The sequence below is a fragment of the Littorina saxatilis genome, unplaced genomic scaffold, assembly GCF_037325665.1.
Source record: "Littorina saxatilis isolate snail1 unplaced genomic scaffold, US_GU_Lsax_2.0 scaffold_378, whole genome shotgun sequence".
In the NCBI taxonomy this organism is placed as follows: Eukaryota; Metazoa; Mollusca; class Gastropoda; order Littorinimorpha; family Littorinidae; genus Littorina; species Littorina saxatilis.
The window spans coordinates 15,001-39,712 of NW_027128615.1; the positions used below are offsets into that span (position 1 = coordinate 15,001).

Here is a 24,712-nt window from a genome sequence, read left to right on the forward strand (position 1 = left end):
TTTGCTTCCAGCTTTTTTGTTAATTGTCTCCGAATTGGTTTTACATGTTTAAACTCAAAAGCCTATGTAATAGTTATTTTAATGCTATATTCATGTCCCACTGTAACGATAGTCCCCTTTCAAGATAAAAATCGAATTTTACAAAATTACCCATCAATAGCATGTTCTACTGGTTTTCTTTTTTGGGTTTTATATTGCACAGGAATGTAGGTCACTGCACACACAGTTTCAGCTTTCTTGTTAAGTTTGTAAATTTCGGCCTCAATTCTTCTTCTGTGTCACCAGTAGCAAATAGTAACTGGTATACTACCCGTAAAAAACAAAAACAAGGCAGATGCGGTTTTTTGTTATGATTGTAAAACCAGTTATATGGAAACAACATTCTCTCCCTTACCATATTCAGCAAACTGATTAATAAATTTAACATGAGATTATGTCCATACATTGCAACCTACACCACAGATCCCTGCTCCCTACCGTCCCCCCCCCCTCCTCCCCACACACACACATCCATAACATTCACAAAAGCAAGGATCAGGACAGCTAAAAACGAAACAAGTTTTGTGTGTCATAGGAAGGAACAATCACATTGTTTTGTTCACATAATTATCTTGTCTAACAAGGACGGTATGGTATGCTAAACGGTGTTGATGTCTTTTCTCTAAAAAAAAAAAAGAAACCACATTAAAGCCTGTTTGTTTAGCCGTTTTAGCGGGTATTAAAACAAAAAAAAACGTCAAACTTTCGGTGAATCGTGCAAACAGATGTAAAATACACACAACATCGGTTACACGACATGCAAGAAAGAGTTTTACAATTGTCAGTATATGTCTTTGCAGACCCAGCAAAAGAAAACGTTGTTTTGTTTTCTTCAAGAAAAAATAATAGATGCTCCACAAACTAAAAGTACATGTACATTGTTAACCAAACATAGATTTGTGAGGATTTCAACGCAAGAGTAATTTTAAAAGGTGGGCTTTTCCACATCATGGACAGCAAATCTCACCTTGCGCCTATGAACACTCACTGCTGACACGCTTGCCTGAGCATGGCTCTTGAAAGAGCACTTTCCAGTCATTTGTGTTTGCTTTAAACCAGTGCGCTGTGAGCGGATGGTGTTGAATGTGCATACAGTAAAAATGTAATTTGAAGATTTCATTTATATTAATGCCTGCTAAATTTCAATCTGTGCAATGAACGGTCTTATCTGCAACGCATTGCCTAGTTTTGTTTCGTGGAAGTAAAGAATGCAGATGCCAAATTAATTTTGTTCTATCATAAAGAGTCAGAAGCCTATCATAATAGAAGTAGTATTTCATCCACTTGTGGCAGAGTGCAATTCCCTGTACTGGAATCAATTCCGACTCATGGAATACATGGTTCTATGTTACGGAGTCAAAATTCAACGTAGTAGAATAACATTATATACGTGTACAATTCCATCTGTGTCAAATAATGCTGTTCCGTATTAAACGAGAATAAGGCTGTTAACTTTGACAGAAAAACAAAGTTATACAGTACAGACTCGAAGTTTCCAGTTCCTACATGTATCTTTCTAGTCTCAAAGACGACAAGGGAAACAACCCATGACATAGACGGAGGCAGCGGCAGCAATAGCCTCCCATGCGTATACATAGAAACACAAGTATAAAACATGGACACGGAAATGGACCTCAGTCCATCAACTAAGGCCAAATCTGCTTTTGTGGTCGTACACGGCCTTGGTTAAATGGTAAAAACATGACAAAAATAGCTCCGCCCTCGGTCGACAAAGATGAAACATAGGACGCTATGCTTTTCTCGGCGCCCTTGGACCGACAAAAAGAGCTTGTCTGTCAACATCCCACAAAACTGGGATGATACTTATGTATTCAGAGTTAATTTTTCACGGAAAATGCACGAGATTACATGTAGCGGTTTTTTTCTTTTAGATATTCAGACAACAATTTCTGAACATGAACTTAGAGATATGGGAAAAAAGATGCTGTTGATAGAGATGTGATATTTCTCGGACTGATTTTCACATTGTTTACATACAGCTGCCTCGCAGTTGGGCTGGTGATTTGCATCTCCTGTTGTCTCGGACAAGTTGTTGGGAATCGAGGTAAGATGATGTTACGGGCACTGAGCGAGATATCAAACACCTTTCCGCTGTATTATATACACACACACACACGTCACACACCCACACACTGCACACCCACACACACACACACACACACACACACAAACACACACACACACACACACACACACGCGCACACACACACAAAACACACACACACGCATGCACGTCCATAATGAAGCACACCAACACACACACATGTATACACGAACACACATTTTTACACGAACACACACACACACACACACACACACACACACACACACACACAATTATACACGAACACACACACACACATACACACACACACACACACACACACACACATGCACGTCTACAGTGAACCACACACACACAAACGCACGCAAGTACATAACCTATACATACACTAAAGTCTATTTCAAAAACTATAGTCTGTTTCAAAGACGTTCAGCAATGTTCAATATTATAAATCGAGAAAACTAGAAACATCAAAAGAAATTTGGTGCTAAAAACTTTTCCTGATCACAAATCATTGTGTGAAACTTTCTTACAACTTTCTTGCATAAAGTGTACGTGTTTTTCTAGCAATAGGCGTGTCCCCTGTTTTGAGTGAACACTGTTTTCGTGATGCACTACCTGTGTTTTTAAAAACAAATACAAAAAGTACAAAGCGGCCATAATTGTTCTTTACTCAAATGAATTTCAACTTCACAAACATTGTTTAGAGTGCAGATTAAACAAAATCATTGCATGGAGAATTTGAAAACAGTTGGTTATACCTACTGTGTGTTTCGTGTTGCAGTACCTGTGATCGATTGTCGCATTCAGGGATTGGATAATGTCGACACGTTGACTTGTGACTACCCCTGGGATCTCAACCAGACACGATTAAGTTTTTTTGTCTACCGGGTAAAAGGAGACAACAAAGACAATAAAGGTTTGTGAAACATTAACATTTTGAATTGTTTCGCTTCAGGTTTTGCAACTACTTGTAATTTTTGCAAGTCCCTATTCTAAATATTATTGGCAATGGCAAAATCCAGCACCGGTTTTTTTGGCGGGGAAAGGGACTGTTGCCTTATTTATTGCCTCTCGTGTGGATGTCGTTTTTTCTTTACATGTTTACATAACTGACTGAGAGATATACATTGCAAACCTAAACCCTACATCCGTTCGAGCGAAAGTTGAAATACAACTTCTCTCTCTCTCTCTCTCTCTCTCTCTCTCTCTCTCTCTCTCTCTCTCTCTCTCTCTCTCTCTCTCTCTCTCTCTCTCTCTCTCTCTCTCTCTCTCTCTCTCTCTCTCTCTCTCTCTCTCTCTCTCTCTCTCTCTCTCTCTCAGTACTCTTCGCCGGTGCGGGGGTGGGGTTGGGGGTGGTGGTTGTGTCTGTGTGGTTGTGCATATATATGTCACAGTCTATGTCTGTGCCACGGTATCTATGTTGGCCGTGTCAGTTGCAGGAAGAGCGCGTAAAAGGGGAATCCCCGGGAGTGCCAATTGCTTGAGAACATTTCTGAAAACAAGTCGCGTAAGGCGAAATTACTACATTTAGTCAAGCTGTGGAACTCACAGAATGAAACTGAACGCACTGCATTTTTTTCACAATGACCGTAGTCCGCCGCTTGTGCATAACGGAGTGAAACTGACGAGCCTGTTCAGCGCGGTAGTGGTTTCGCTGTGCTGCATAGCACGCTTTTCTGTACCTCTCTTCGTTTTAACTTTCTGAGAGTGTTTTTAATCCAAACATATCATATCTATATGTTTTTGGAATCAGGAACCAACAAGGAATAAGATGAAATTGTTTTTAAATCGATTTCGGAAATTTAATTTTGATCATAATTTTTATGTTTTTAATTTTCAGAGCTTTTTTTCAATCCAAATATAACATACTTATATGTTTTTGGAATCAGGAAATGATGTAAAATAAGATGAACGTAAATTTGGATCGTTTTATTCAAAAACAAAATGTATTAACATTTTCAGATTTTTAATGACCAAAGTTAATCATTTTTTAAGCCACCAAGCTGAAATGTAATACCGAAGTCCGGCCTTCGTCGAAAATTGATTTACAAAAAATTCAATACATTTGATTAAAAAATGAGGGTGTGACAGTGCCGCCTCAACTTTTACAAAAAAAGCCGGATATGACGTCATCAAAAGTATTTATCGAAAAAATGAAAAAAATGTCTGGGGATCTCATTCCTAGAAACTCTCATGTCAAATTTCGTAAAGATCGGTCCAGTAGCGTCTGAATCGCTCTACACACACACACGCACAGACAGACACACACACACACGCACACACACAGACACATACACCACGACCCTCGTCTCGATTCCCCCTCTATGTTAAAACATTTAGTCAAAACTTGACTAAATGTAATAAAAATGTTATGAAACCCGAAAATGTCGCTGTTCGTCGGCAGGTTTTGTGTTTATTATTCGTGTTATAGGGACTTCCACAAGGAGCAAAAACGCAGAAATTCGACCTATTTGTCCAGATAGTACTGATGTTCAGATAACACTATAACAAACGTACGCACGTACTCTTCATGCACAAAACACACACAAACGAAATTGTCGGTCAAAGTATTATCGTCATAATCTTGAGATCACCCTCATTGTTTGTGAATGCTATTGTTTCTTTGAATCCGTGTCAGTCAAGATGTGACTAAATATTTTAAGTTAGACCAGGAATCGAGACGAGGGTGATGGTATGTATATATATTTGTGTGTGTGTGTGTGTGTGTGTGTTTGTTTGGAGCGATTGCTGGAAAACTACTGGACTTATCTTCATTAAATGTTTGTGTAAACTCTGGCAAAGTAATCTTTGATCCAGTCCGGACTAGCGGATTGCTTAACAATTAGTAATTAGTGAATTTTCATTATAAATCGAAATTTCAGATTTTAAAAAGATTGCATTGTAGGCTACTCTTTATCTGTATCTGAATTCAAGAATATAATTATAGATATGTCATGTTTGATCTAAAAATGTTGCTCAGGATTAAAGAAAAATTAGTTTGCATGTCTCCCCAAGCGGAGCGCAATCCGTCTTGGTCTCCGGGTATGGGCTCGGTGATGGTTGGTTTTTACATTTAGTCAAGTTATGACTAAAAAAATTTAACATTGACTGAGTATCGAGATGAGAGTGTTGTGTGTGTGTGTGTGTGTGTGTGTGTGTGTGTGTGTGTGTGTGTGCGTGGATGTGTGTGCGTGCGTGCGTGAGTGCGTACGTGCGTGCGTGCGTGTGTGCGTGTGTGTGTGTGTGTGTGTATATGTGTGTGTGTGTGTGTGTGTGTGTGTGTGTGTGTGTGTGTGTGTGTGTGTGTGTGTGTGTGTGTGTGTGTGTAGAACGATTCCGAGAAAACTACTGGACCGATCTTCATGAAACTTCACATGAGAGTTCCTGGGTATGATATCCTCAGACGTTTTTTTCTCCATTTTTTCGATACATATCTTTGATGACGTCATTTCCGTCTTTTGTTGAAAGTTGAGGCAGCATTGTCAGGCTCTCATTTTTGAACCAAATGGATAGAATTTTTGGTCAGGCAATCTTCGACGAAGTCCGGACTATTGGATTGCATTTCAGCTCGGAAGCTTAAAAGATAGTCAATGAGTTTGCTCAATTTGTCATTAAAATCGATGTTTTCATTATAGATTCAAAAATGATCGCATTGTATTCTTCACCTTCTCCTGAAATCAAAAATATTAGATATGTTATGTTTACTCTAAAGATGTGCTCAGAATGGAAGAAAATAGGGTAAGTTCTACGGTCGCATGCTTCGCGGAGACGAGCGTGACCCGCCTCAGTCTTTGGTTTAGCCGAGACTATCTTGAGGTAGTCTCGGCGATAACTGTTTGTTTGGTTATTGATCTTTATAGTTTGATAACGACTTACTAAATGTTTTTATATAGCTATTCTGATGGACACGTGGGGGAATTCGGGGGCTGTGATTGGATGGTCTCTTCCGATCATCAAATCATAATGCTACGGAAGTCGGCCATTTTTCTCAATATCCAAAAGCATATTGGCAATAACAAAGACGCATGGTTCCGGTTTACCACACGATGTTTCACTGATCGACAACAGTACACTGACAACTTGAAATTCTTCTCGGGAATGTTTTTCAGCTTTACAAATGTCGATAGCATACCCTTTTCTGCTAACTTCCCGATGAAACAGGACTAAACCAATTATTTTCTGTCCCTAAACACCACAAAATGCCCAAAGTTGAAAGATGTAGTACAAACAGGGGAGTAAAACGGAACAGCCGTTTGTGTGTGCCTGTGTGAGCTGAGTTGCCGACTGAAACAAACTTTCGCATTCGGCTTTTCTTATCTCGTAACTCCACACTAAATACCCCACTTCCCCTCTGAAGTATTGATGTACAACCCATGGCACTAACATTCATGTAGTCGTTTATAACTGAGGTTGAAAAATTCGCTTCATGACGAGACAAGTATAAATGCCATTCACTCAAACTAAAAACTTCGCTGCGTCTGCTCGCGTTGTACGGATTAGCTGTTCTCTTCTCCTCTCCTTGTTGCATCCTAGTTTTTCAGTTGTTTCTAGTTTTCCGTTGATGTTGTGTTTTGGTCTTCTTCATAAGTAGTCTTGTTGTAAAAAAACTCAAACTTCTTTTTGTTGTATACGAATGAACTGATAAAAAGCTGTTTAACAGCTGTGTTGTCAAATCGAGTTTTTTTTCCAAAGTCAGTGTGGCGCCTGCGCAAAACTAATGCGCATAAGAAACGGCGTCTGCTATCAAAACCTGAGATCAACGCATCGACGCAAAAACTGTCATTTTGTAAGTTTGGAACAACAAATCAAGGTCAGAACAGCTATATAATCGCTATTGTATTTTCAGCGTAGCAATAGGGTCCGATATTTAGACTCGAACAAGTATAATGCGACTCGTCTTCGACTCGTCGGCATTATACTTGTCTCGTCTAAATATCGGACCCAATTGCAACGCTGAAAACACAATAGCTGTTAATATTGCTATTTCATATTTTACGTAGATTTCCATTGGTCAATTGGGCAGAACTAAGCTCATTACAAAAGTGATATCGACGACATTTCCGTCGATATCAATTTTGATATCAACGACCTCTTTATTGCTTCCCCACTTCAAAAACAAAAACACCTAAATTTAAAAACAAACAAATATATATATATATATATATATATATATATATGAAAATGTAATGATCCCAGAATTTAGCTGAGCAAGTGACTAAAGACTTTTTGAAAGAAAAGACATTTTGAAATACTGAAAAGTACAAGAAAAGAGTGAACAAAAAGAAATAATAATCAGAGGGAGGGATATGGAATAGCCAAAACTGAGACAAATACAAATGTCCAGAGAATTAGCAATATATCTAACATTGACTGACTGTGTGATGATATCTTCTGCTATTGGTCTGTTTCGACAGTGATATCAAAATCTCGACCCTCCTGTCTCGATTTTGATATCACTGTCTCAACAGACCATAGCAGAAGATATCATCAGACAGTCCGTCAATATTACCCAAAATTATCACTTTTGCACTGGGCTCAGTTTTGCCCAATTGACCAATGGAATTCCACGTAACATATGAAATAGCAATATTGGGTAATATCGCTTCACGCGACTTGTTTTTATTTTCAAGCCGCCAGATTTGCTAAATGTTTTGATATTGCTTCAAGCCACTTGCATCTTTCTGTTCCTTTTTTTGTTGGTTTGTACCTAAACTATTATTTTAACCTTTTGCTTTTGCATGATAGATTCTAAATTCTTTAAATTCTAGAACGGCATATGATATCTCGTATCATTTTTCCATCTAGAGCGGGTGTTAGCATGCAACTGGTTTGACGGGGAAGCCGTATGCAAAACGGAGAGTGGTTTTAGTCCTCCGAAGATAGTGTCCAACGTGTTCACGATGGCAATACCCAAGAGTGGAGCAGGAGAATATTGCTGTGACATCTTCCCTTCCGAAAGAACAACCAATGTCAAGCAGTGTCACCATGAGCCAAAAGGTAGGACTTCTTCACATTTTGTTAAAATTGTTAAAGTGATAACAAAGTTACATGCTGAGAAAGCTTTGTTGTCTGAGAACCTTAGAACAGACTTTCTTTACCATTAATGCTCAGATAAGCTCGGTTTGTATTGTTAGCTCTGTTTGAATGAAGAATACGTTTCCTCTCTTTATTCGGCTTCTTATGTGTTCGTGTTGTATGTTCTTCTTTGCTTTATCTCTAGGCGTTGTTCACACACACACACACACACACACACACACACACACACACACACACACACACACACACACACACACACACAAACCCATACGCGTGTTCGCGCATGCACACACACACACACACACACACACACACACCACACTCACACACACAAGCACACACGCACACGTACGCACACGCATGCACGCATAAACACACACACACACACACACACACACACTTACGAACACACACTCTTTCTGTCACTCTCTCTCTCTCTCTCTCTCTCTCTCTCTCTCTCTCTCTCTCTCTCTCTCTCTCTTTCTCCCTCTTTCTCTCTCACACTCTCTCTCTCTCACTTTCTCTCTTGCTCGGGTCTCTCTCCCTTCTCTCTCTCTCTCTCTCTCTCTCTCTCTCTCTCTCTCTCTCTCTCTCTCTCTCTCTCTCTCTCTCTCTCTAGCTTTTTTACGTTGTTTTCATCTGAAAATAAAAGCACATGTCAATCAATACTGTGAATTGTTCTTTTGTTGTTGTTCTTTTTTTGTTATCTATTATTTGGTATTCCTTCTTTTGCTCAAAAAAAAAATCAATCTTAACAGGAACATTTGTGCTTTGATCAGAATTGACTTGTCTCATATTTAGGTTCTAGTTCAGAAAAAAAGAACGGAGTACTTTTCTTGAGTAAGTAGTTGTTGTATTTTTCTCATAGCCACCACTAAAGATTGCGAACACGCATCCATTGTTACAATCAAACCAGGTAGACACGACCTGCCGGATACTGCGGATGGGGAAACAACGGACAAGCCCCGTAAGTGTCATCCCATCTTCTTTTTCTTCTCGTTTGCTCTGTCCTTCTAGACATCCACCACTGTGGCACGCACAAGTGTGTCATCACATGAACATGAACTGAGCTAACATTGTACATTAGATATAACGTGTGCTGTGATAGTGAATCTTTTTCAGCAGACAGCAGTACTGCTCCCTAAACAGTACGTTCGTTTTGTCAGTTTCGAGTAGTTGTCAAAGTAAGTTCTCACATCAAAATTAAAATCTGAAAGTGAGGTGATTGATAATGATGCGCTCATTATTTAAACCAGCATCACTTTAATCAAAATGGTTATGCTGTTCTGATTTGATTCTGTTCATTTGAGGATGCACTCAATAGAGGAAATGTCATGTGTATCCTTTGAGGGGTATCTTTCACCAAATAAAAACCTATCACTTTGCTCCTTTGAACTGCATATGATATGCATGTCCAAGGATCATTTATTCGTACATTAATCGTCCTAATTTTCTTTCAAGTGCTTCAGATCGGCGGAAAACGTGCTTGATTACATTTAGTCAAGTTTTGACTAAATGTTTTAACATAGAGGGGGGAATCGAGACGAGGGTCGTGGTGTATGTGTGTGTGTGTGTGTGTGTGTGTGTGTGTGTGTGTCTGTCTGTCTGTCTGTCTGTGTGTGTGTGTGTGTGTGTGTAGAGCGATTCAGACTAAACTACTGGGCCGATCTTTATGAAATTTGACATAAGAGTTTCTAGGAATGATATCCCCGGACTTTGTTTTCATTTTTTCGATAAATACCTTTGATGACGTCATATCCGGCTTTTTGTAAAAGTTGAGGCGGCACTGTCACACCCTCATTTTTCAATTAAAATGATTGAAATTTTGGCAAAGCAATCTTCGACGAAGGCCGGGGTATGGTATTGCATTTCAGCTTGGTGGCTTAAAAACTAATGAGTGAGTTTGGTCATTAAAAATCGGAAACTTGTAATTAAAATTATTTTTTTATTAAACGATCCAAAAACAATTTCATCTTATTCTACATCATTTCCTGATTCCAAAAACATATACATATGTTATATTTGGATTAAAAACAAGCTCTGAATATTAAAAATATAAAAATTATGATCAAAATTAAATTTCCGAAATCGTTTTAAAAACTATTTCATCTTATTCCTTGTCGGTTCCTGATTCCAAAAACATGTAGATATGATATGTTTGGATTAAAAACACGCCCAGAAAGTTAAAACGAAGAGAGGTACAGTAAAGCGTGCTATGAAGCACAGCGCAATCGCTACCGCGCCAAACAGGCTCGTCACTTTCACTGCCTTTTGCACTAGCGGAGGACTACGTTCAGTTTCATTCTGTGAGTTCCATAGCTTGACTAAATGTAGTAATTTCGCCTTATGCGACTTGTTTTGTTGTTTTCAGACGATTTGTGGCTGGCGATTGAGTTTAAGCTCCTTTGTTTGACGTACAGACTGACATTTTAGGCAAAGAGAAACAACCTCTTTACTACATTTGAAAGTGCTTCTTGGATTACAATTTAAGCTCGTAGTCATTTTTGTTTTTGTGCCTTTCATGGATATTCTTAGTGGCTTTTAATTTCGATTTATGCATTCTGTGTGCAGACGAAGAATGCTTCTTTGCGAAGGCCACGTTCGTTTTGTCTATCACAACACTGGGGCTTCTGGTGTGTCTCGTGCTTCTTTGTCTGATGTAAGTTATGTGTGCCTTTTGCCCTTTGGCCCACATCCCACCGCAATTAAAGTATTGATTATGCGTTCAGTTAGGCAAACTATGCAGGTCCACGAAGCATGAATTGAATAGATGTAATAATCATGAATCTGCAGATAACGATAACAAGTAAACAGGATGTGTGTGTAACTTGCTGACGTCAATCAGACAATCTGCTTTTCACTTACTGTTTTTATGTCAGCAGACAAAATAATGTCCACTTTATGCCTTGCACCGATCTCGAGTTAATGTGGGTGTTTGTGCGCGCGCGCGCGCGTGTGTGTGTGTGTGTGTATGTGTGTGTGTGTGTGTGTGTGTGTGTGTGTGTGTGTGTGTGTGTGTGTGTGTGTGTGTGTGTATGTGTGTGTGTGTGTGTGTGTGTGTTTCTTCTTTTCGTGTAGATATTACTATCGGTCGAATAATCTACAATCAACCCGAAAAGGAATCTCCGAACCTCTGACAGTAAACATAAAGGTAAGTATCCTATTGAAAGACAACACTAAACAAACAGCTATCCGAAGTCTATTTTTGCAAGATCAAGTATGCGCTTACCATTTTTAACTGCCCACGGGGATGTAACTCGTGCAACATTTGTGCTCGTGTTTAATCCGACACATACTGCAAACTTTGTAACAAATAAAAACTTTGAACAAGTAATGAAAGACACTCTTTGTAGATTTTGTTTCTCTCTTGGTTGAAGCCACACTTAAAATCGAAAACGGAACGGTAGTATGTGCGTATCAATGAACACGTGTTCTTTGACCGTTTTCTTTGTGTGTTTGCCGTTACAACATGTTCTCAATGATAAAAACAAATAAAGAGAGACAGGCTCGCAACCTCCAACCTCTCAACTTAAAAAAATAGCATAATGTCACAACGCCCGGCAAATGCTTTTTGAAAGTGTCAGAACACAACTGTACCAGACAGTTTTTAAATAAAACCGCAATTTTTAAAACTTCCATAATTATGTTAAAAGTAAAGCTGAAGAACAAAAAGCAGGTAAAGGGAGATAATCTTCACAGCTCAACTCAATCTCTAGAAATGCAAGAAAGCAACGCATACAAAGTATTCAAAAAATAGATTCGCAATGCTATCAAGAGACGACTGACAGCTACCTCTAGATTTGCGTTTGACTAATTGGTGCTGCAAATACTCTGTTGTTGAATTTGAAGGTAAAACCATATATTTTCAATATGTCGGATCTAGAATGGTCAAAAAAAAGTACGCGTCGAGCTTCCTCTGTATATCTGTGTTTTAATCATGACTTTGTTAATGCACATGGTAAGGAGCACTGCAGGTAAGGAGCACTGCAGATACGACGAAATAGTGCTCGTTTTCGAATTCTTGTTGTCTACTAGCACAGGAAAAAAGCTGCTGTTTTATTTTAACCGATCACGTTTCTATCCGATACATTCAAAAGTCCGACTCAAAAATTGATCAAAGATTTGATTTGATTTATGAAGTCTTATATCGCGCGCGTATCTCTAGACTCGGACTCAAGGCGCAGGGATCTATTTATGCCGTATGAGATGGACTTTTTTACACATTACATCACGCATTCACATCGACCAGCAGATCGCAGCCATTTCGGCGCATATCCTACTTTTCACGGCCTATTATTCCAAGTCACACGGGTATTTTGGTGGACATTTTTTTATCTATGCCTATACCATTTTGCCAGGAAAGACCTTTTGTCAATCGTGGGATCTTTAACGTGCACACCCCAAAGAGCCCAAAATCATAATCGACAATCTTATCCGAAGAATGAAAATGGATGCTCTCACTGAGACTTTCTACTTTCAGGGGTGTTAATCAATCTTTCGCGTAACTCAACCCGTTTGAACAGTTATGAAATATTCCCTTGTTTTCTCTCAGACATTTGTGACCCTCCACCACGAAATGAGTCGCATGGCACCTTTGCATGATTTTCTTCTTTACATTTTCCTAGAGAGTGTTTTATGCTCTATCCAATGGTGAAAACCGTTTTAGAAAAGAGCGAAAACTCTTTGAGTTATAAGCCTGTGACTAAGGTGACCCTCACACGGTTACCAGAAACTCCCCGGACTTATATTAAGCCTAGCACAGAACCGCGCGAGGTGACATGCGACTCATTTCGTGGTGGAGGGTCACATTTTTGCTGTTTGTGTTTGAGATGTATTAGCTTACATCACGTTATTTACACCTCACTATACACTATTTACTTTTCCTGGTCATGTTCATAACACCACAAGCACCTAGCAAAACACCGAGACACGACAGTTACAAACTTCTTGGGTGAAAACGTCTCATCATGTCCTGTCAAAATGTGACATTTTCTGACGCTCTGACGAAGCAAAGTTTTGCGTGACGATCCATATTTAAGTTTGTAGTTTGTCGACCTCAAGTATGCCTTTGTACGTGTGTGTGTGTGTGTGGTGGATGTGTGCGTGTGTGTGTGTGTGTGTGTGTGTGTGTGTGTGTGTGTGTGTGTGTGTGTGTTTGTGTGTATGTTTATATGTGTGTTTGTGTGTGTGTGTGTCTGAGGAGAGGAGGAAGAAAAGAGAGAATGACAAAAGTCTGGATCATGAAAGTGTCAATCTGTCACACAAAATGGCGAACTTAGACTAGTTTAGTGGCTAGAAGCGCTGACCAACAAGTGTTCAGATATTTTTCTAATTGTCGTTTCTAGATAGTAAAATATGTGCTGAAAACGGTCAGCTATCGCACCATCAAGAAATCGGTTCCCTAGTACCCCTTTAAGGGTCTGGAACCACCCCGGGTGGCAATATCGGGTCACAACAAAGAGTGTTTCCCATAGCCGGAAAGAGCCTCAACCGTGAAAGATAGTAAGAAAGGTATTGAACAAAAAAGACGCACGACACCAATGTGAACCATTTGTGTTATCATACTTATATTAAAATATTGATGACCATGGAATAAATGGGTTATTTTTAGATTTCTGACAAAAAATCGCGAAAAACATGACAAATTGTCTTTTTTATAGCCTAAACTATGAAAGATTTAAAGACCAGTATTGAACACAAAAGATAGCAATGGATAATGGCAACAACATTTGCTCTCATTGTTGTACAAAATTGTTGATTGTTTTTTAATACTTTTTCCGTTTTTGTGGATTTCACAAAGCATACCAATTAAACGGCAGTCCAGGTAACTCGTCCGAATTTTTGCGGCTAAGAGCCTCACCATTTGAAGATAGAAAAACTATAATTGAACAAAAACTATGGTAAACACTAATGTTAATAACTTTTGATCTCACACTGATATTGAAATATTGATGACCATGCAATTAATGGGCTATTTTCAGATTTGTGGGTACAAAATCGCCCAAAACATGACAAATTGTCTTTTTTCTAGCCTAAACTATGAAAGATTTAAAGACAAGTATTGAATATAAAAGATTGAACGAGATAATAGCAACAACATTTGCACTCATTGTTGTACAAAATTGTTGATTGTTCTTGAATATTTTCCGTTTTTGTGGATTTCACAAAGCGTACCGATTAATCGGCAACCCATGTCAATCATCCGAATTATTTCATGCTGCGCCAAAAAGATTGAAAATGGATGGAATATTAGTGTTTGAAGACAAAAGGCGCACATTGTCATGTTAAGCATATCATGTTACACCGTATACACATCAAAATCGTGATAGCTCTTGGTTTGAATGTTACAATGTTTGATTTTGTGCAAGTTACACTCATTGATACTGACAAAATGTAATGATATTCCAGGACAATATATCCAGCGCGCTCTTTGGGTCCCCAAAACACTGTACATGGTGAGTCCCATTGTGGTGCCAAAGTAGAACATAATTATTTTCACTTTAGCGATAGTCCGCAGTAGACGACATCAAATGACACAGACTGTAATGATCACTCAAAACTCGTCATCGCTTTCAGCAAACGCGTCAAAGTCAACCTCCTCATCTTCTTCCTCGTCTTCCTCGTCGTCCTCTTCTTCACAACCACCATCTGCCAGAAGATCGATCAGCGACACAGGTAGGATGGGCTTGAGGCACCACACGGGTTCCAGGACACCGTCTGCATTTTTCGTCCATCCCTGCCCCTGTTCGTAGGGTTTGGGCCTCTCCCGAATGCCTTCATGAGCACGCTTGTACAGGGCAACGCGGTGGTTTACTCGCTGAATGTGCGGCATCAGAGCAGATTGGCAGGGAGGCATGCGGGCTAGATCGACCTTACACATGGACGTGAGTTTCTCGTTGTCTCCCACCATCTTGCGGAGTAGCTTTCCACGAACGACATCAACTGATTTCTCACGACTGTAATAATTGTACATCAGGCACGTAAACTCTTCCAACTGCTTCACCACCCGAAGTTTGACATCCCAGTCGTCACCAAGCTGCCTGAATGCCGTGTGAAACTTGGGGTTCTTCTCCAGTTTCTTAAGGGGCCCCACCTTCCCCTTTCCTTTGAATGCACTGGTGCAGTCCTCTCCGCTGTACACATATAACCCAAAAAGAGTGGCACAGTAGTCATGCCCCAGGGACTCTGCAAGCTCAGAGAGGTTGATCAGTTGCCGATGTTTTCCTGATCCCGTATCCAGGTATACAGTCAACTTGATGGCTTCAGCGTGGTAGAGAAGAATGACAAAGATGTCCGTGTCCGGGGTTCTGACCACAGCGTTCTTGTATCCCAGCGCTGCGGCATGATGGAGGTACAGCACCACCCATCATGAGTTTGTCCAAGTCCAATGGTTCGTCTAGTTGCTGTGACTTGACGAGAAGCAGAAACGCGAGGTCGCTTTGCACCTGGTACTGGAGGGCCTTTCCTTGTGAGGATGTGAGCGTGACTTTCTTGCTGCAAGCCTCCATTGTCTTCAGTTTCTGCCTCTTTACAGGGTCAAAGAAGCTTCTTGGCTCTCCACTTTGAAGGCGGGTGATGAAGTCAGTTTTGGCGACCATGCCTTTAGCTGCCGCCTGAAGCAAGTCCTGTTCGACGTCCATGGGGACAGGGGCACCAGACGCCAAGGAGTAGAGCCTGTCTTTGTCTGAGATGGAAAACGGGTTCGTGAAGTTCTTGACAGCAGTGATGACTCTCTGAACAGCCTCCTCGCTTTTCTTGATTTCGGCCTTCTCCAGTTCGCGATGTCTCCCCACCTTTGGACAGTCTGGATCGTCGAGGAGGTTCACCATCTCCAAGGTCTTTTCATAGACTGGGATGTCAAACTTCGGGTGGTGAAGCAGTTGGAAGAGTTTACGTGCCTGATGTACAATTACAGTCGTGAGAAATCAGTTGATGTCGTTCGTGGAAAGCTACTCCGCAAGATGGTGGGAGACAACGAGAAACTCACGTCCAAGTGTAAGGTCGATCTAGCCCGCATGCCTCCCTGCCAATCTGCTCTGATGCCGCACATTCAGCGAGTAAACCACCGCGTTGCCCTGTACAAGCGTGCTCATGAAGGCATTCTGGAGAGGCCCAAACCCTACGACCAGGGGCAGGGATGGACGAAAAATGCAGACGGTGTCCTGGAACCCGTGTGGTGCCTCAAGCCCATCCTACCTGTGTCGCTGATCGATCTTCTGGCAGATGGTGGTTGTGAAGAAGAGGATGACGAGGAAGAGAGGAAGAAGATGAGGAGGTTGACTTTGACGCGTTTGCCGAAAGCGATGACGAGTTTTGAGTTATCATTACAGTCTGTGTCATTTGATGTCGTCTACTGCGGACTATCGCTAAAGTGAATATAATTATTTTCTACTTTGGCACCACAATGGGACTCACCATGTACAGTGTTTTGGGGACCCAAAGAGCGCGATGGATATATTGTCCTGGAATATCATTACATTTTGTCAGTATCAATGTGTGTAACTTGCACAAAATCAAATTTGTCTTCAAACACTAATATTCCATCCATTTTCAATCGTTTTGGCGCAGCATGAAATAATTCGGATGATTGACACGGGTTGCCGATTAATCGGTACGCTTTGTGAAATCCACAAAAACGGAAAATATTCAAGAACAATCAACAATTTTGTACAACAATGAGTGCACATGTTGTTGCTATTATACCGTTCAATCTTTTATATTCAATACTTGTCTTTAAATCTTTCATAGTTTAGGCTAGAAAAAAGACAATTTGTCATGTTTTGGGCGATTTTGTACCCACAAATCTGAAAATAGCCCATTAATTGCATGGTCATCAATATTTCAATATCAGTGTGAGATCAAAAGTTATTAACATTAGTGTTTACCATAGTTTTTGTTCAATGATAGTCTTTCTATCTTCAAATGTTGAGGCTCTTAGCCGCAAAAATTCGGACGAGTTACCTGGACTGTCGTTTGATTGGTATGCTTTGTGAAATCCACAAAAACGGAAAAGTATTAAAAAACAATCAACAATTTTGTACAACAATGAGAGCAAATGTTGTTGCCATTATCCATTGCTATCTTTTGTGTTCAATACTTGTCTTTAAATCTTTCATAGTTTAGGCTATAAAAAAGACAATTTGTCATGTTTTTCGCGATTTTTTGTCAGAAATCTAAAAATAACCCATTTATTCCATGGTCATCAATATTTTAATATAAGTATGATAACACAAATGGTTCACATTGGTGTTGTGCGTCTTTTTTGTTCAATACCTTTCTTTCTATCTTTCACGGTTGAGGCTCTTTCCGGCTATGGGGAACACTCTTTGTTGCGACCCGATATTGCCACCCGGGGTGGTTCCAGACCCTTAAAGGGGTACTAGGGAACCGATTTCTTGATGGTGCGATAGCTGACCGTTTTCAGCACATATTTTACTATATAGAAACGACAATTAGAAAAATATCTGAACACTTGTTGGTCAGCGCTTATAGCAACCGTACTAGACATTTAACGGACATTTCTAACCGCATATACATCTGATTATTTTAGACGTCATCCAAAACAAAACATATTCTTAATTTCTTTTCTGATGCAGTTAAGTCAAACATCACGTTAATATATTTCAAGTCTTTTGACATTAAGTTACATCATAGTTACTGGTTGTTGATTTGGAAATGTTAAATGACACTCTCTCATTCTCCATTTATATTAGGAATGAATCAGACAACAGTATGGAAGGCTGACGTAACCCCGCCTTGACAAAACTACGAATCCTGCCGGTTCCAAGCCCGGGTGAAGGGAGAGGAATAGTATTCCATTAAACGTACATCTGACATACTGACTGATAATTTTTAGTGATCCGATTCTGCAGCATGTGTTCTTGTATGTGTATTCACCATTGCATTCAAAACTTTGTTTAGCCTACAGTAATTCTGCAACGTCATTTGACCTCACAAAATGTATTCTAAAATATATCCACAGTGTGTATTGTAAATACGTGATTATGATTGGTCTTTATCGTCTGCGCAATACTTTTTCTTCTTTTTACATTTAGTCAAGTTTTGACTAAATGTTTTAACGTAGAGGGGGGAATCGAGACGAGGGTCGTGGTGTATGTGCGTGTGTCTGTCTGTGTGTGTGTGTGTGTGTGTGTGTGTGTGTGTGTGTGTGTGTGTGTGTGTGTGTGTGTGTGTCTGTCTGTGTGTCTGTCTGTGTGTCTGTCTGTGCGTGTGTGTGTGTAGAGCGATTCAGATCAAACTACTGGACCGATCTTTATGAAATTTTCCATGAGAGTTCCTGGGAATGATATCCCCGGAAGTTTTTTTTTCTTTTTTTCAATAAATACCTTTGATGACGTCATATCCGGCTTTTTGTAAAAAGTTGAGGCGGCGCTGTCACACCCTCAATTTTCAATAGAATTGATTGAAATTTTGACCAAGCAATTTTCGACAAAGGCCGGACTTCGGTATTGCATTTCAGCTTGGTGGCTTAAAAATTGATTAATGACTTTGGTCATTAAAAATCTGAAAATTGTAAAAAAAAAAAATATTTATAAAACGATCCAAATTTACGTTCATCTTATTTTACATCATGTTATGATTCAAAAAACATATAAATATGTTATATTTGGATTAAAAACAAGCTCTGAAAATTAAAAATATAAAAATTATGATCAAAATTAAATTTTCGAAATCAACTTAAAAACACTTTCATCTTATTCCTTGTCGGTTCCTGATTCCAAAAACATATAGATATGATATGTTTGGATTAAAAACACGCTCAGAAAGTTAAAACGAAGAGAGGTACAGAAAAGCGTGCTATCCTTCTCAGCGCAACTACTACCCCGCTCTTCTTGTCAATTTCACTGCCTTTGCCACGAGCGGTGGACTGGCGATGCTACGAGTATACGGTCTTGCTGAAAAATTGCATTGCGTTCAGTTTCATTCTGTGAGTTCGACAGCTACTTGACTAAATGTTGTATTTTCGCCTTACGCGACTTGTTTCTTCTTTTGTTTTACAGAACTGTCAGCAAATATCAGGGAGACCTGGGCCTTTTGGTTTAACGTTGCTGTCGTCGTCGTATCAGACAACACATCACCTTTTTTCCTTTTTTATTGATGTTGCTTTAACTTGCCAACACTGCAGAGATGCTCGTACCAAACCGGCAGTTAAATCATCATCATCATCATCATCATCATCATCATCATCATCATCATCATCATTATTATTATGATGATCATCATCACTATCATCATCACTATCATCATCATCACCTTTAATGTTAATGCCATCATCATCATCATCATCATCATCATCATCATCATCATCATCATCATCATCACCATGACCCATAATCACTAAAATGATATGTGTCATCGTTGTAGTATTTGTCATAATTTGCTGAGCCATTGTGTTCTGCGATACCTCATGTATATATATGAAACATCCATCCAGTCAAGTCACAAGACTCCTTTGAAAGTTGAACAGTACAGTTTATTCAGGATGCAGAAAACTCCGGAGGAAAAGAATAACCAGAAAACCCTCAATAAAAAACCTCTAACATAATACAACGCAAATAAGTAATGACAGCAAGTAACCATCATTATAGTTATACAAAGGATTATTCTTGTTTGAAGAATATACAAAGAAAGTGTCAAACAATGAATGCAAAAACAATAGCATGTAGTCTAATCAGAATACAGGAAAAATGGATCATCAATGGTGATGACTAACACATCATCAGTAAAATTACACAGCTGCATGAAAAATGCAATCCAGTACTGCATAAAAAACGGTTTGATAACAGATCTAAGTTCAGACGCATGTAACTCAATAATAAAGTAAACATGTTGCAATCAAAGTGCACATCATACTAAACGTCAGACTGAAACACACCTGAGGGCAAATTGTGCGACACCAGCCTCGTCAGGTATGCCCTCAGCCACATGACAGTATTTGTAGTACAAACAGTACAGCTGAAAATATACATTGTAATGTCATAAAACATATTACATTGCTAGACAGCAAGCAATCCTTAACTATACTTTCATGTACTCAACTCTTAAAGTTGAAGCAAAACGAACAAACACGAAAAAATAACCTAAGTTCAAAACCAAGGAAAACTTCCAATAAAATAATACCAATCATTAGAAAACTACAAGTTACACAAGAATAGCACACCACATAATGTGCATTCCACTCAAATGTAAGAAAAACCACACAAGGAAAAGTGATACAGATGGAATAGAAACATATGTTCTGAATCTGTTGTCGTCTGCTATTTTTTTACACCGGAAACACCTCTTACAACCTTGACCCGGCAATGCTATATCCGGTCTACTTATGATTCTAAAAATAGACACAGCTCTATGGCGGAAAATCTTCCTCTTCCAGACAGCCATGGAATTCTCAGTAAAACTCAAAAATTCACCACATAATTTGCCAACCAATACAATCATTCTAAAGAAAACGTTTCTGTTCATACTAGGAATAAAAGAAGAACATAGTTTGTGAACAAAATAACTGTTGTCTGGAAACTACCTAGCATGCAGACCTTCCAGAAAACCCAAACAAATACATAATAAAATCCTAAAAACACAGTCATAAAACAACAATTTCATACATAAATACAAGAATGAATAAAAGAACACAAACATACCTAAAGTTCTGTCAAAGCAGGCATATGGAAAAAGTCATGATCCTCATCACTAAAAACGTGCTCCTCTCTTGGAGTCAAAGGGAAAAATGGGGAGAACAGTTCCAGAATTGCAGGATAAGCACTGTCTTATCCTGTAGCCAGACAAAACTAGTTCTTTGCACTCAACTACTTTTAGTGCCTCAAAATACTCTAAATATTCATTACTGACATAGGAGAAGATTCTAAAATACTAAACTTTAAATGTTTAATACAAAAATTGCATTTAATAATTAGAAATGTTGTATCCATACACAAGACAGACATTTTCATTGGCAGGGGAAGACAAGCACACTGGTCACACCAGAGTTATCCTCAATTACAGAAATATAGACTAAGGGGTAGTGCAGGGGAGATAATCAGAATTGTTACTAAACGAAATCTCTTTACAAAGTGACTCTGCACAAACTGGAATAAATGAATATACATTTCAAGATTTAAACAGTTTTATGTACACATGTAAATGTGAACCTCGTACATATATATTACAGTCAATAAGTGTAATCAGTCATTGCATGTATACACCTTCTAGCTAACCCACTGACTGTTAAACCCCCTCTTCCTCTGGTCATCAGAGTTGCACAAGGACTTCAGTAGCTGCCTCCGCCTCTCTCACACAAAATATGCTGCTATTTCCACAGGAGTAAGATCAAAATGTAACAGTCTGCCGTAGGTTTTAGGAAAAACGTCTTTAATGTACAAAATTGTTCATACTATTTTTGTGCTTTTAATTGCATTGCACTCAATGAGTATATTACAACTACCTTCATATAAAAACCCTTCTATTTTAACGATAGGACACTCAGCATGAAAGAAACAAACAAACTTGAAGGAGATTCTTTGACGAATATATATAAAACAGCGAGAGAGATTTAAAACTTCAGTCAGATTTTCTTTGTGATCCACGTTATTGTGCAGAGACCCTCTCGTTTGCTTCTTGGAAAGTTCGGAGCTTTCCAACAATAAGCAATTTGAGTGTGTCTGTGAATCTGTTTTTGCCTTGAGATTTCAGATTATTTTTTGCAATTTTTATAAAGCAGTCAGAAATAGAACACGCTTATGCCTCACAATCATCAGAAGTGCATTAAACTAGAAGTAGTTTACCACCATTACGTCGAGTCGACGCGCGGTGATGCAATCTCCCAGTAGATTTCCCCAAAAGCTGATCTTAATAAGAATAGAATGAGTAATTATGGGAAATAGTTAATCAGAGGTACTTGATAATTATGCGACCCTTTGCCGGATAAATGCTATCTTCAATTGATTGATTGTTGTTGCTTTTTGGGTCCAGCGGACCATATAGGCCAAATCAGGACCCCACAAGTTTTACATTACACATGTTTAAATTAAACCAATTTCAATAAACAAAAATCAGGAACATCCCCGAAGGGAACACAAAAGCTCAATCGAAACCCTACGTGTCAAGGGTTTTTAAAATTCAAATCTTAAAATAAAGGCCAGGCTCCCTTAAAAATCCAAAGAGAGATGTAGAGCTGGCCTCCGTAAAAATATGTTTCAAAATAGAGATATCAAAAGACTTCACTCGTAAATCATACAGATCAGCGCATTCGGTGAGAAAATAGCTCATAGTAAAACTATCATCACAGGTATGGCACCATGGTGCCTCTTCTTTTTTAAGCAGGTGGATATGCGTTATATAAGTGTGACCAGTGTGTAGCCTAGCCAAAACACTTTCGTCTGTTCTACTTGAAGCCATCAAAGGAAAGGGCTTTGATAGCTCAGGCGTACCTTATGTAGCTATACATCACGTAAACCCTTAAAAGGTGTACATGTATAATATTAAAAAATATATATATAAATGTGGAAACAATGCAACAACAAAATTGAAACAATATTCTTTACTGCTAAGAGATTCGGATCGAACCCGTGACCGCCCTGAGTATCGACTTCGCTTTCAGACGCTCTATCAACTGTTAGTAATTTTGACAAGTGTCTTCTCGAGCATGTGTTTGAATCAACTCGTCGGTTGTCGAGTTTCTCCCTTCGCTTTTGTGTACGGTACGTTTTGTCGATCTCACTGTTCGAGGTCAGTCAAGTTAATAACTGACCTTATGCTCCCGTTCACTTCGTATCAGGTTTGAAAGCAAACTCAAGTAGCATGCATTTCTTGTGTGACCGACATCATTTTGGTAGTCTAGCTCCGAAATACATTGACAAATCGCCGAGAGGTGCTGACGTAATTTCATGAAAGGATTTCCCTACCTATCATTCCAAACAGTTTGGAGATTTTGAAGATTTAGTTTGAGGCGACGACGCTCTATGGGAGGTTCATTATATAAAGGGAGGCAAGCTGTTAAAAACGGGCGTCGACAGAGCTAATGAAGACGGATACTAACTTGTAGATACCTGTGCTCACATATGTTTTCCCACTGTATTCCGGACAGTATTTGTGTAATATTGTAATAGGAATGTCAATTATATATTTGTCTTTTGATTCTGAATTTTTTGTGTTGAGTTTTGATATTCTTGTCCAGCATCCGCACTTGAAGTTGTATACTACTCTAAAATGTGTCTGTTTGCATGCCGTCAGAACAATAAATTAATATTTGAAATGTCAGTATCTAAGAATGAATGGGTTTTTTCTGTCTATGTACTGCGTGAGACTGAATTATAAAAACAAAATCCTCATAAACTCGGCAAGAATAATATGTCCCCCCTTTTTGTAATCAAATTAAACAAAAACTCATATCTATGTCGTTTTATTAAAACTTGTCCATGTAGTCAAAGTTAATGAGCTTGGGCTATCTGGCACACTTTTCCGACGGACGATTTATTTTACAGTGGTCACCCGACAGACGCTCCACCCCGAAAATCAACCCGACAAAATATAACTAAGGTACTACATAAAACACGTCAAAAGTCAGGATAGACAGAATTCAAAAACTTTTCCATGGTGATAGAAATAGAGATTACACCATGTTCTATGTTTAACTCACATTGGGAATCCCGAGAGTTTTTCTTTGTTTACATAGTGGGACAACTTACTCTCAGTGTCCCACTAAACAAAGAAAATGCGAGGGATTCCCAACTTGAGTTACCCTAGAACATTGTGTTATTTCTTTAGTACACTCTTTTTGCGGTTACGTGTTGTTGTTTTTTGGACTCAATGCTTCGTCTATTTACATCCCAGACAGGGCCTCAGGAAGTGTGTTCACAGTGTGCATTTTTTGGTAAGCCCGCGCTTGAAAGTAGTCAAATCTTTCCACTGCATATTTCTCAGCTTCTATTCTAATCGTTGCATAAACCACAAATTGGGCTCACATCGCACAAATCTGAAGAAACAGCACATCTTTTAAACATGACGTATTTTAAAAACAAATACAATTTTTTTAGAACATTTGAAGTCACCAATGAGCGGCTAAAAATAAAACATTAATGAATTTTGCCGACTTTTGACAACAATTGCACATGCTCAGATAATTACTTAATGGTTTACCCGGTTTTTCCAAAGCTGTATATCACCTTTTACCTTATACGGATATTAAAAATGACGCGTTTGACCATATAATGTATATAAATTGCAGTCAAAGAGTGTACTACAGTTCATTAACTATGCTTTAAGGGCGTACAAAGTGTGGATAAGAACGTTCGATAATATTGTCTAAGTTTGGGTACAAAATGTATGGCGATATTTTGATTGCCGAGTTTATTAACGCAGATGGTTTTTGCATCAGACATATCAACCATGCCATGTATATAGCTAGCTTAACTAAACAAATGTTTTGTTTCTTTCTAAACTCTTTTTTTGGCGAAACGGCACACACACACACACACACACACACACACACACACACACACACACACACACACACACACACACACACTCGCACAC

The 24,712-nt window shown here is 39.0% G+C and overlaps 1 protein-coding gene across 1 annotated transcript in view; it reads left to right on the top strand.

The window, feature by feature from the left end:
* LOC138956976 (uncharacterized) overlaps positions 1-23,581 on the top strand; it is a 25,236-nt gene extending 1,655 nt beyond the window's left edge. The window contains exons 2-8 of the mRNA XM_070328164.1: positions 2,040-2,104; positions 2,910-3,044; positions 7,934-8,125; positions 9,033-9,131; positions 10,736-10,823; positions 11,243-11,315; positions 19,186-23,581. Coding sequence (XP_070184265.1) covers positions 2,040-2,104; positions 2,910-3,044; positions 7,934-8,125; positions 9,033-9,131; positions 10,736-10,823; positions 11,243-11,315; positions 19,186-19,398 — 865 coding nt within the window. The 3' untranslated portion in view covers positions 19,399-23,581. The remainder of the gene's footprint in view (positions 1-2,039; positions 2,105-2,909; positions 3,045-7,933; positions 8,126-9,032; positions 9,132-10,735; positions 10,824-11,242; positions 11,316-19,185) is intronic.
* The last annotated feature ends 1,131 nt before the right edge of the window (positions 23,582-24,712 follow it).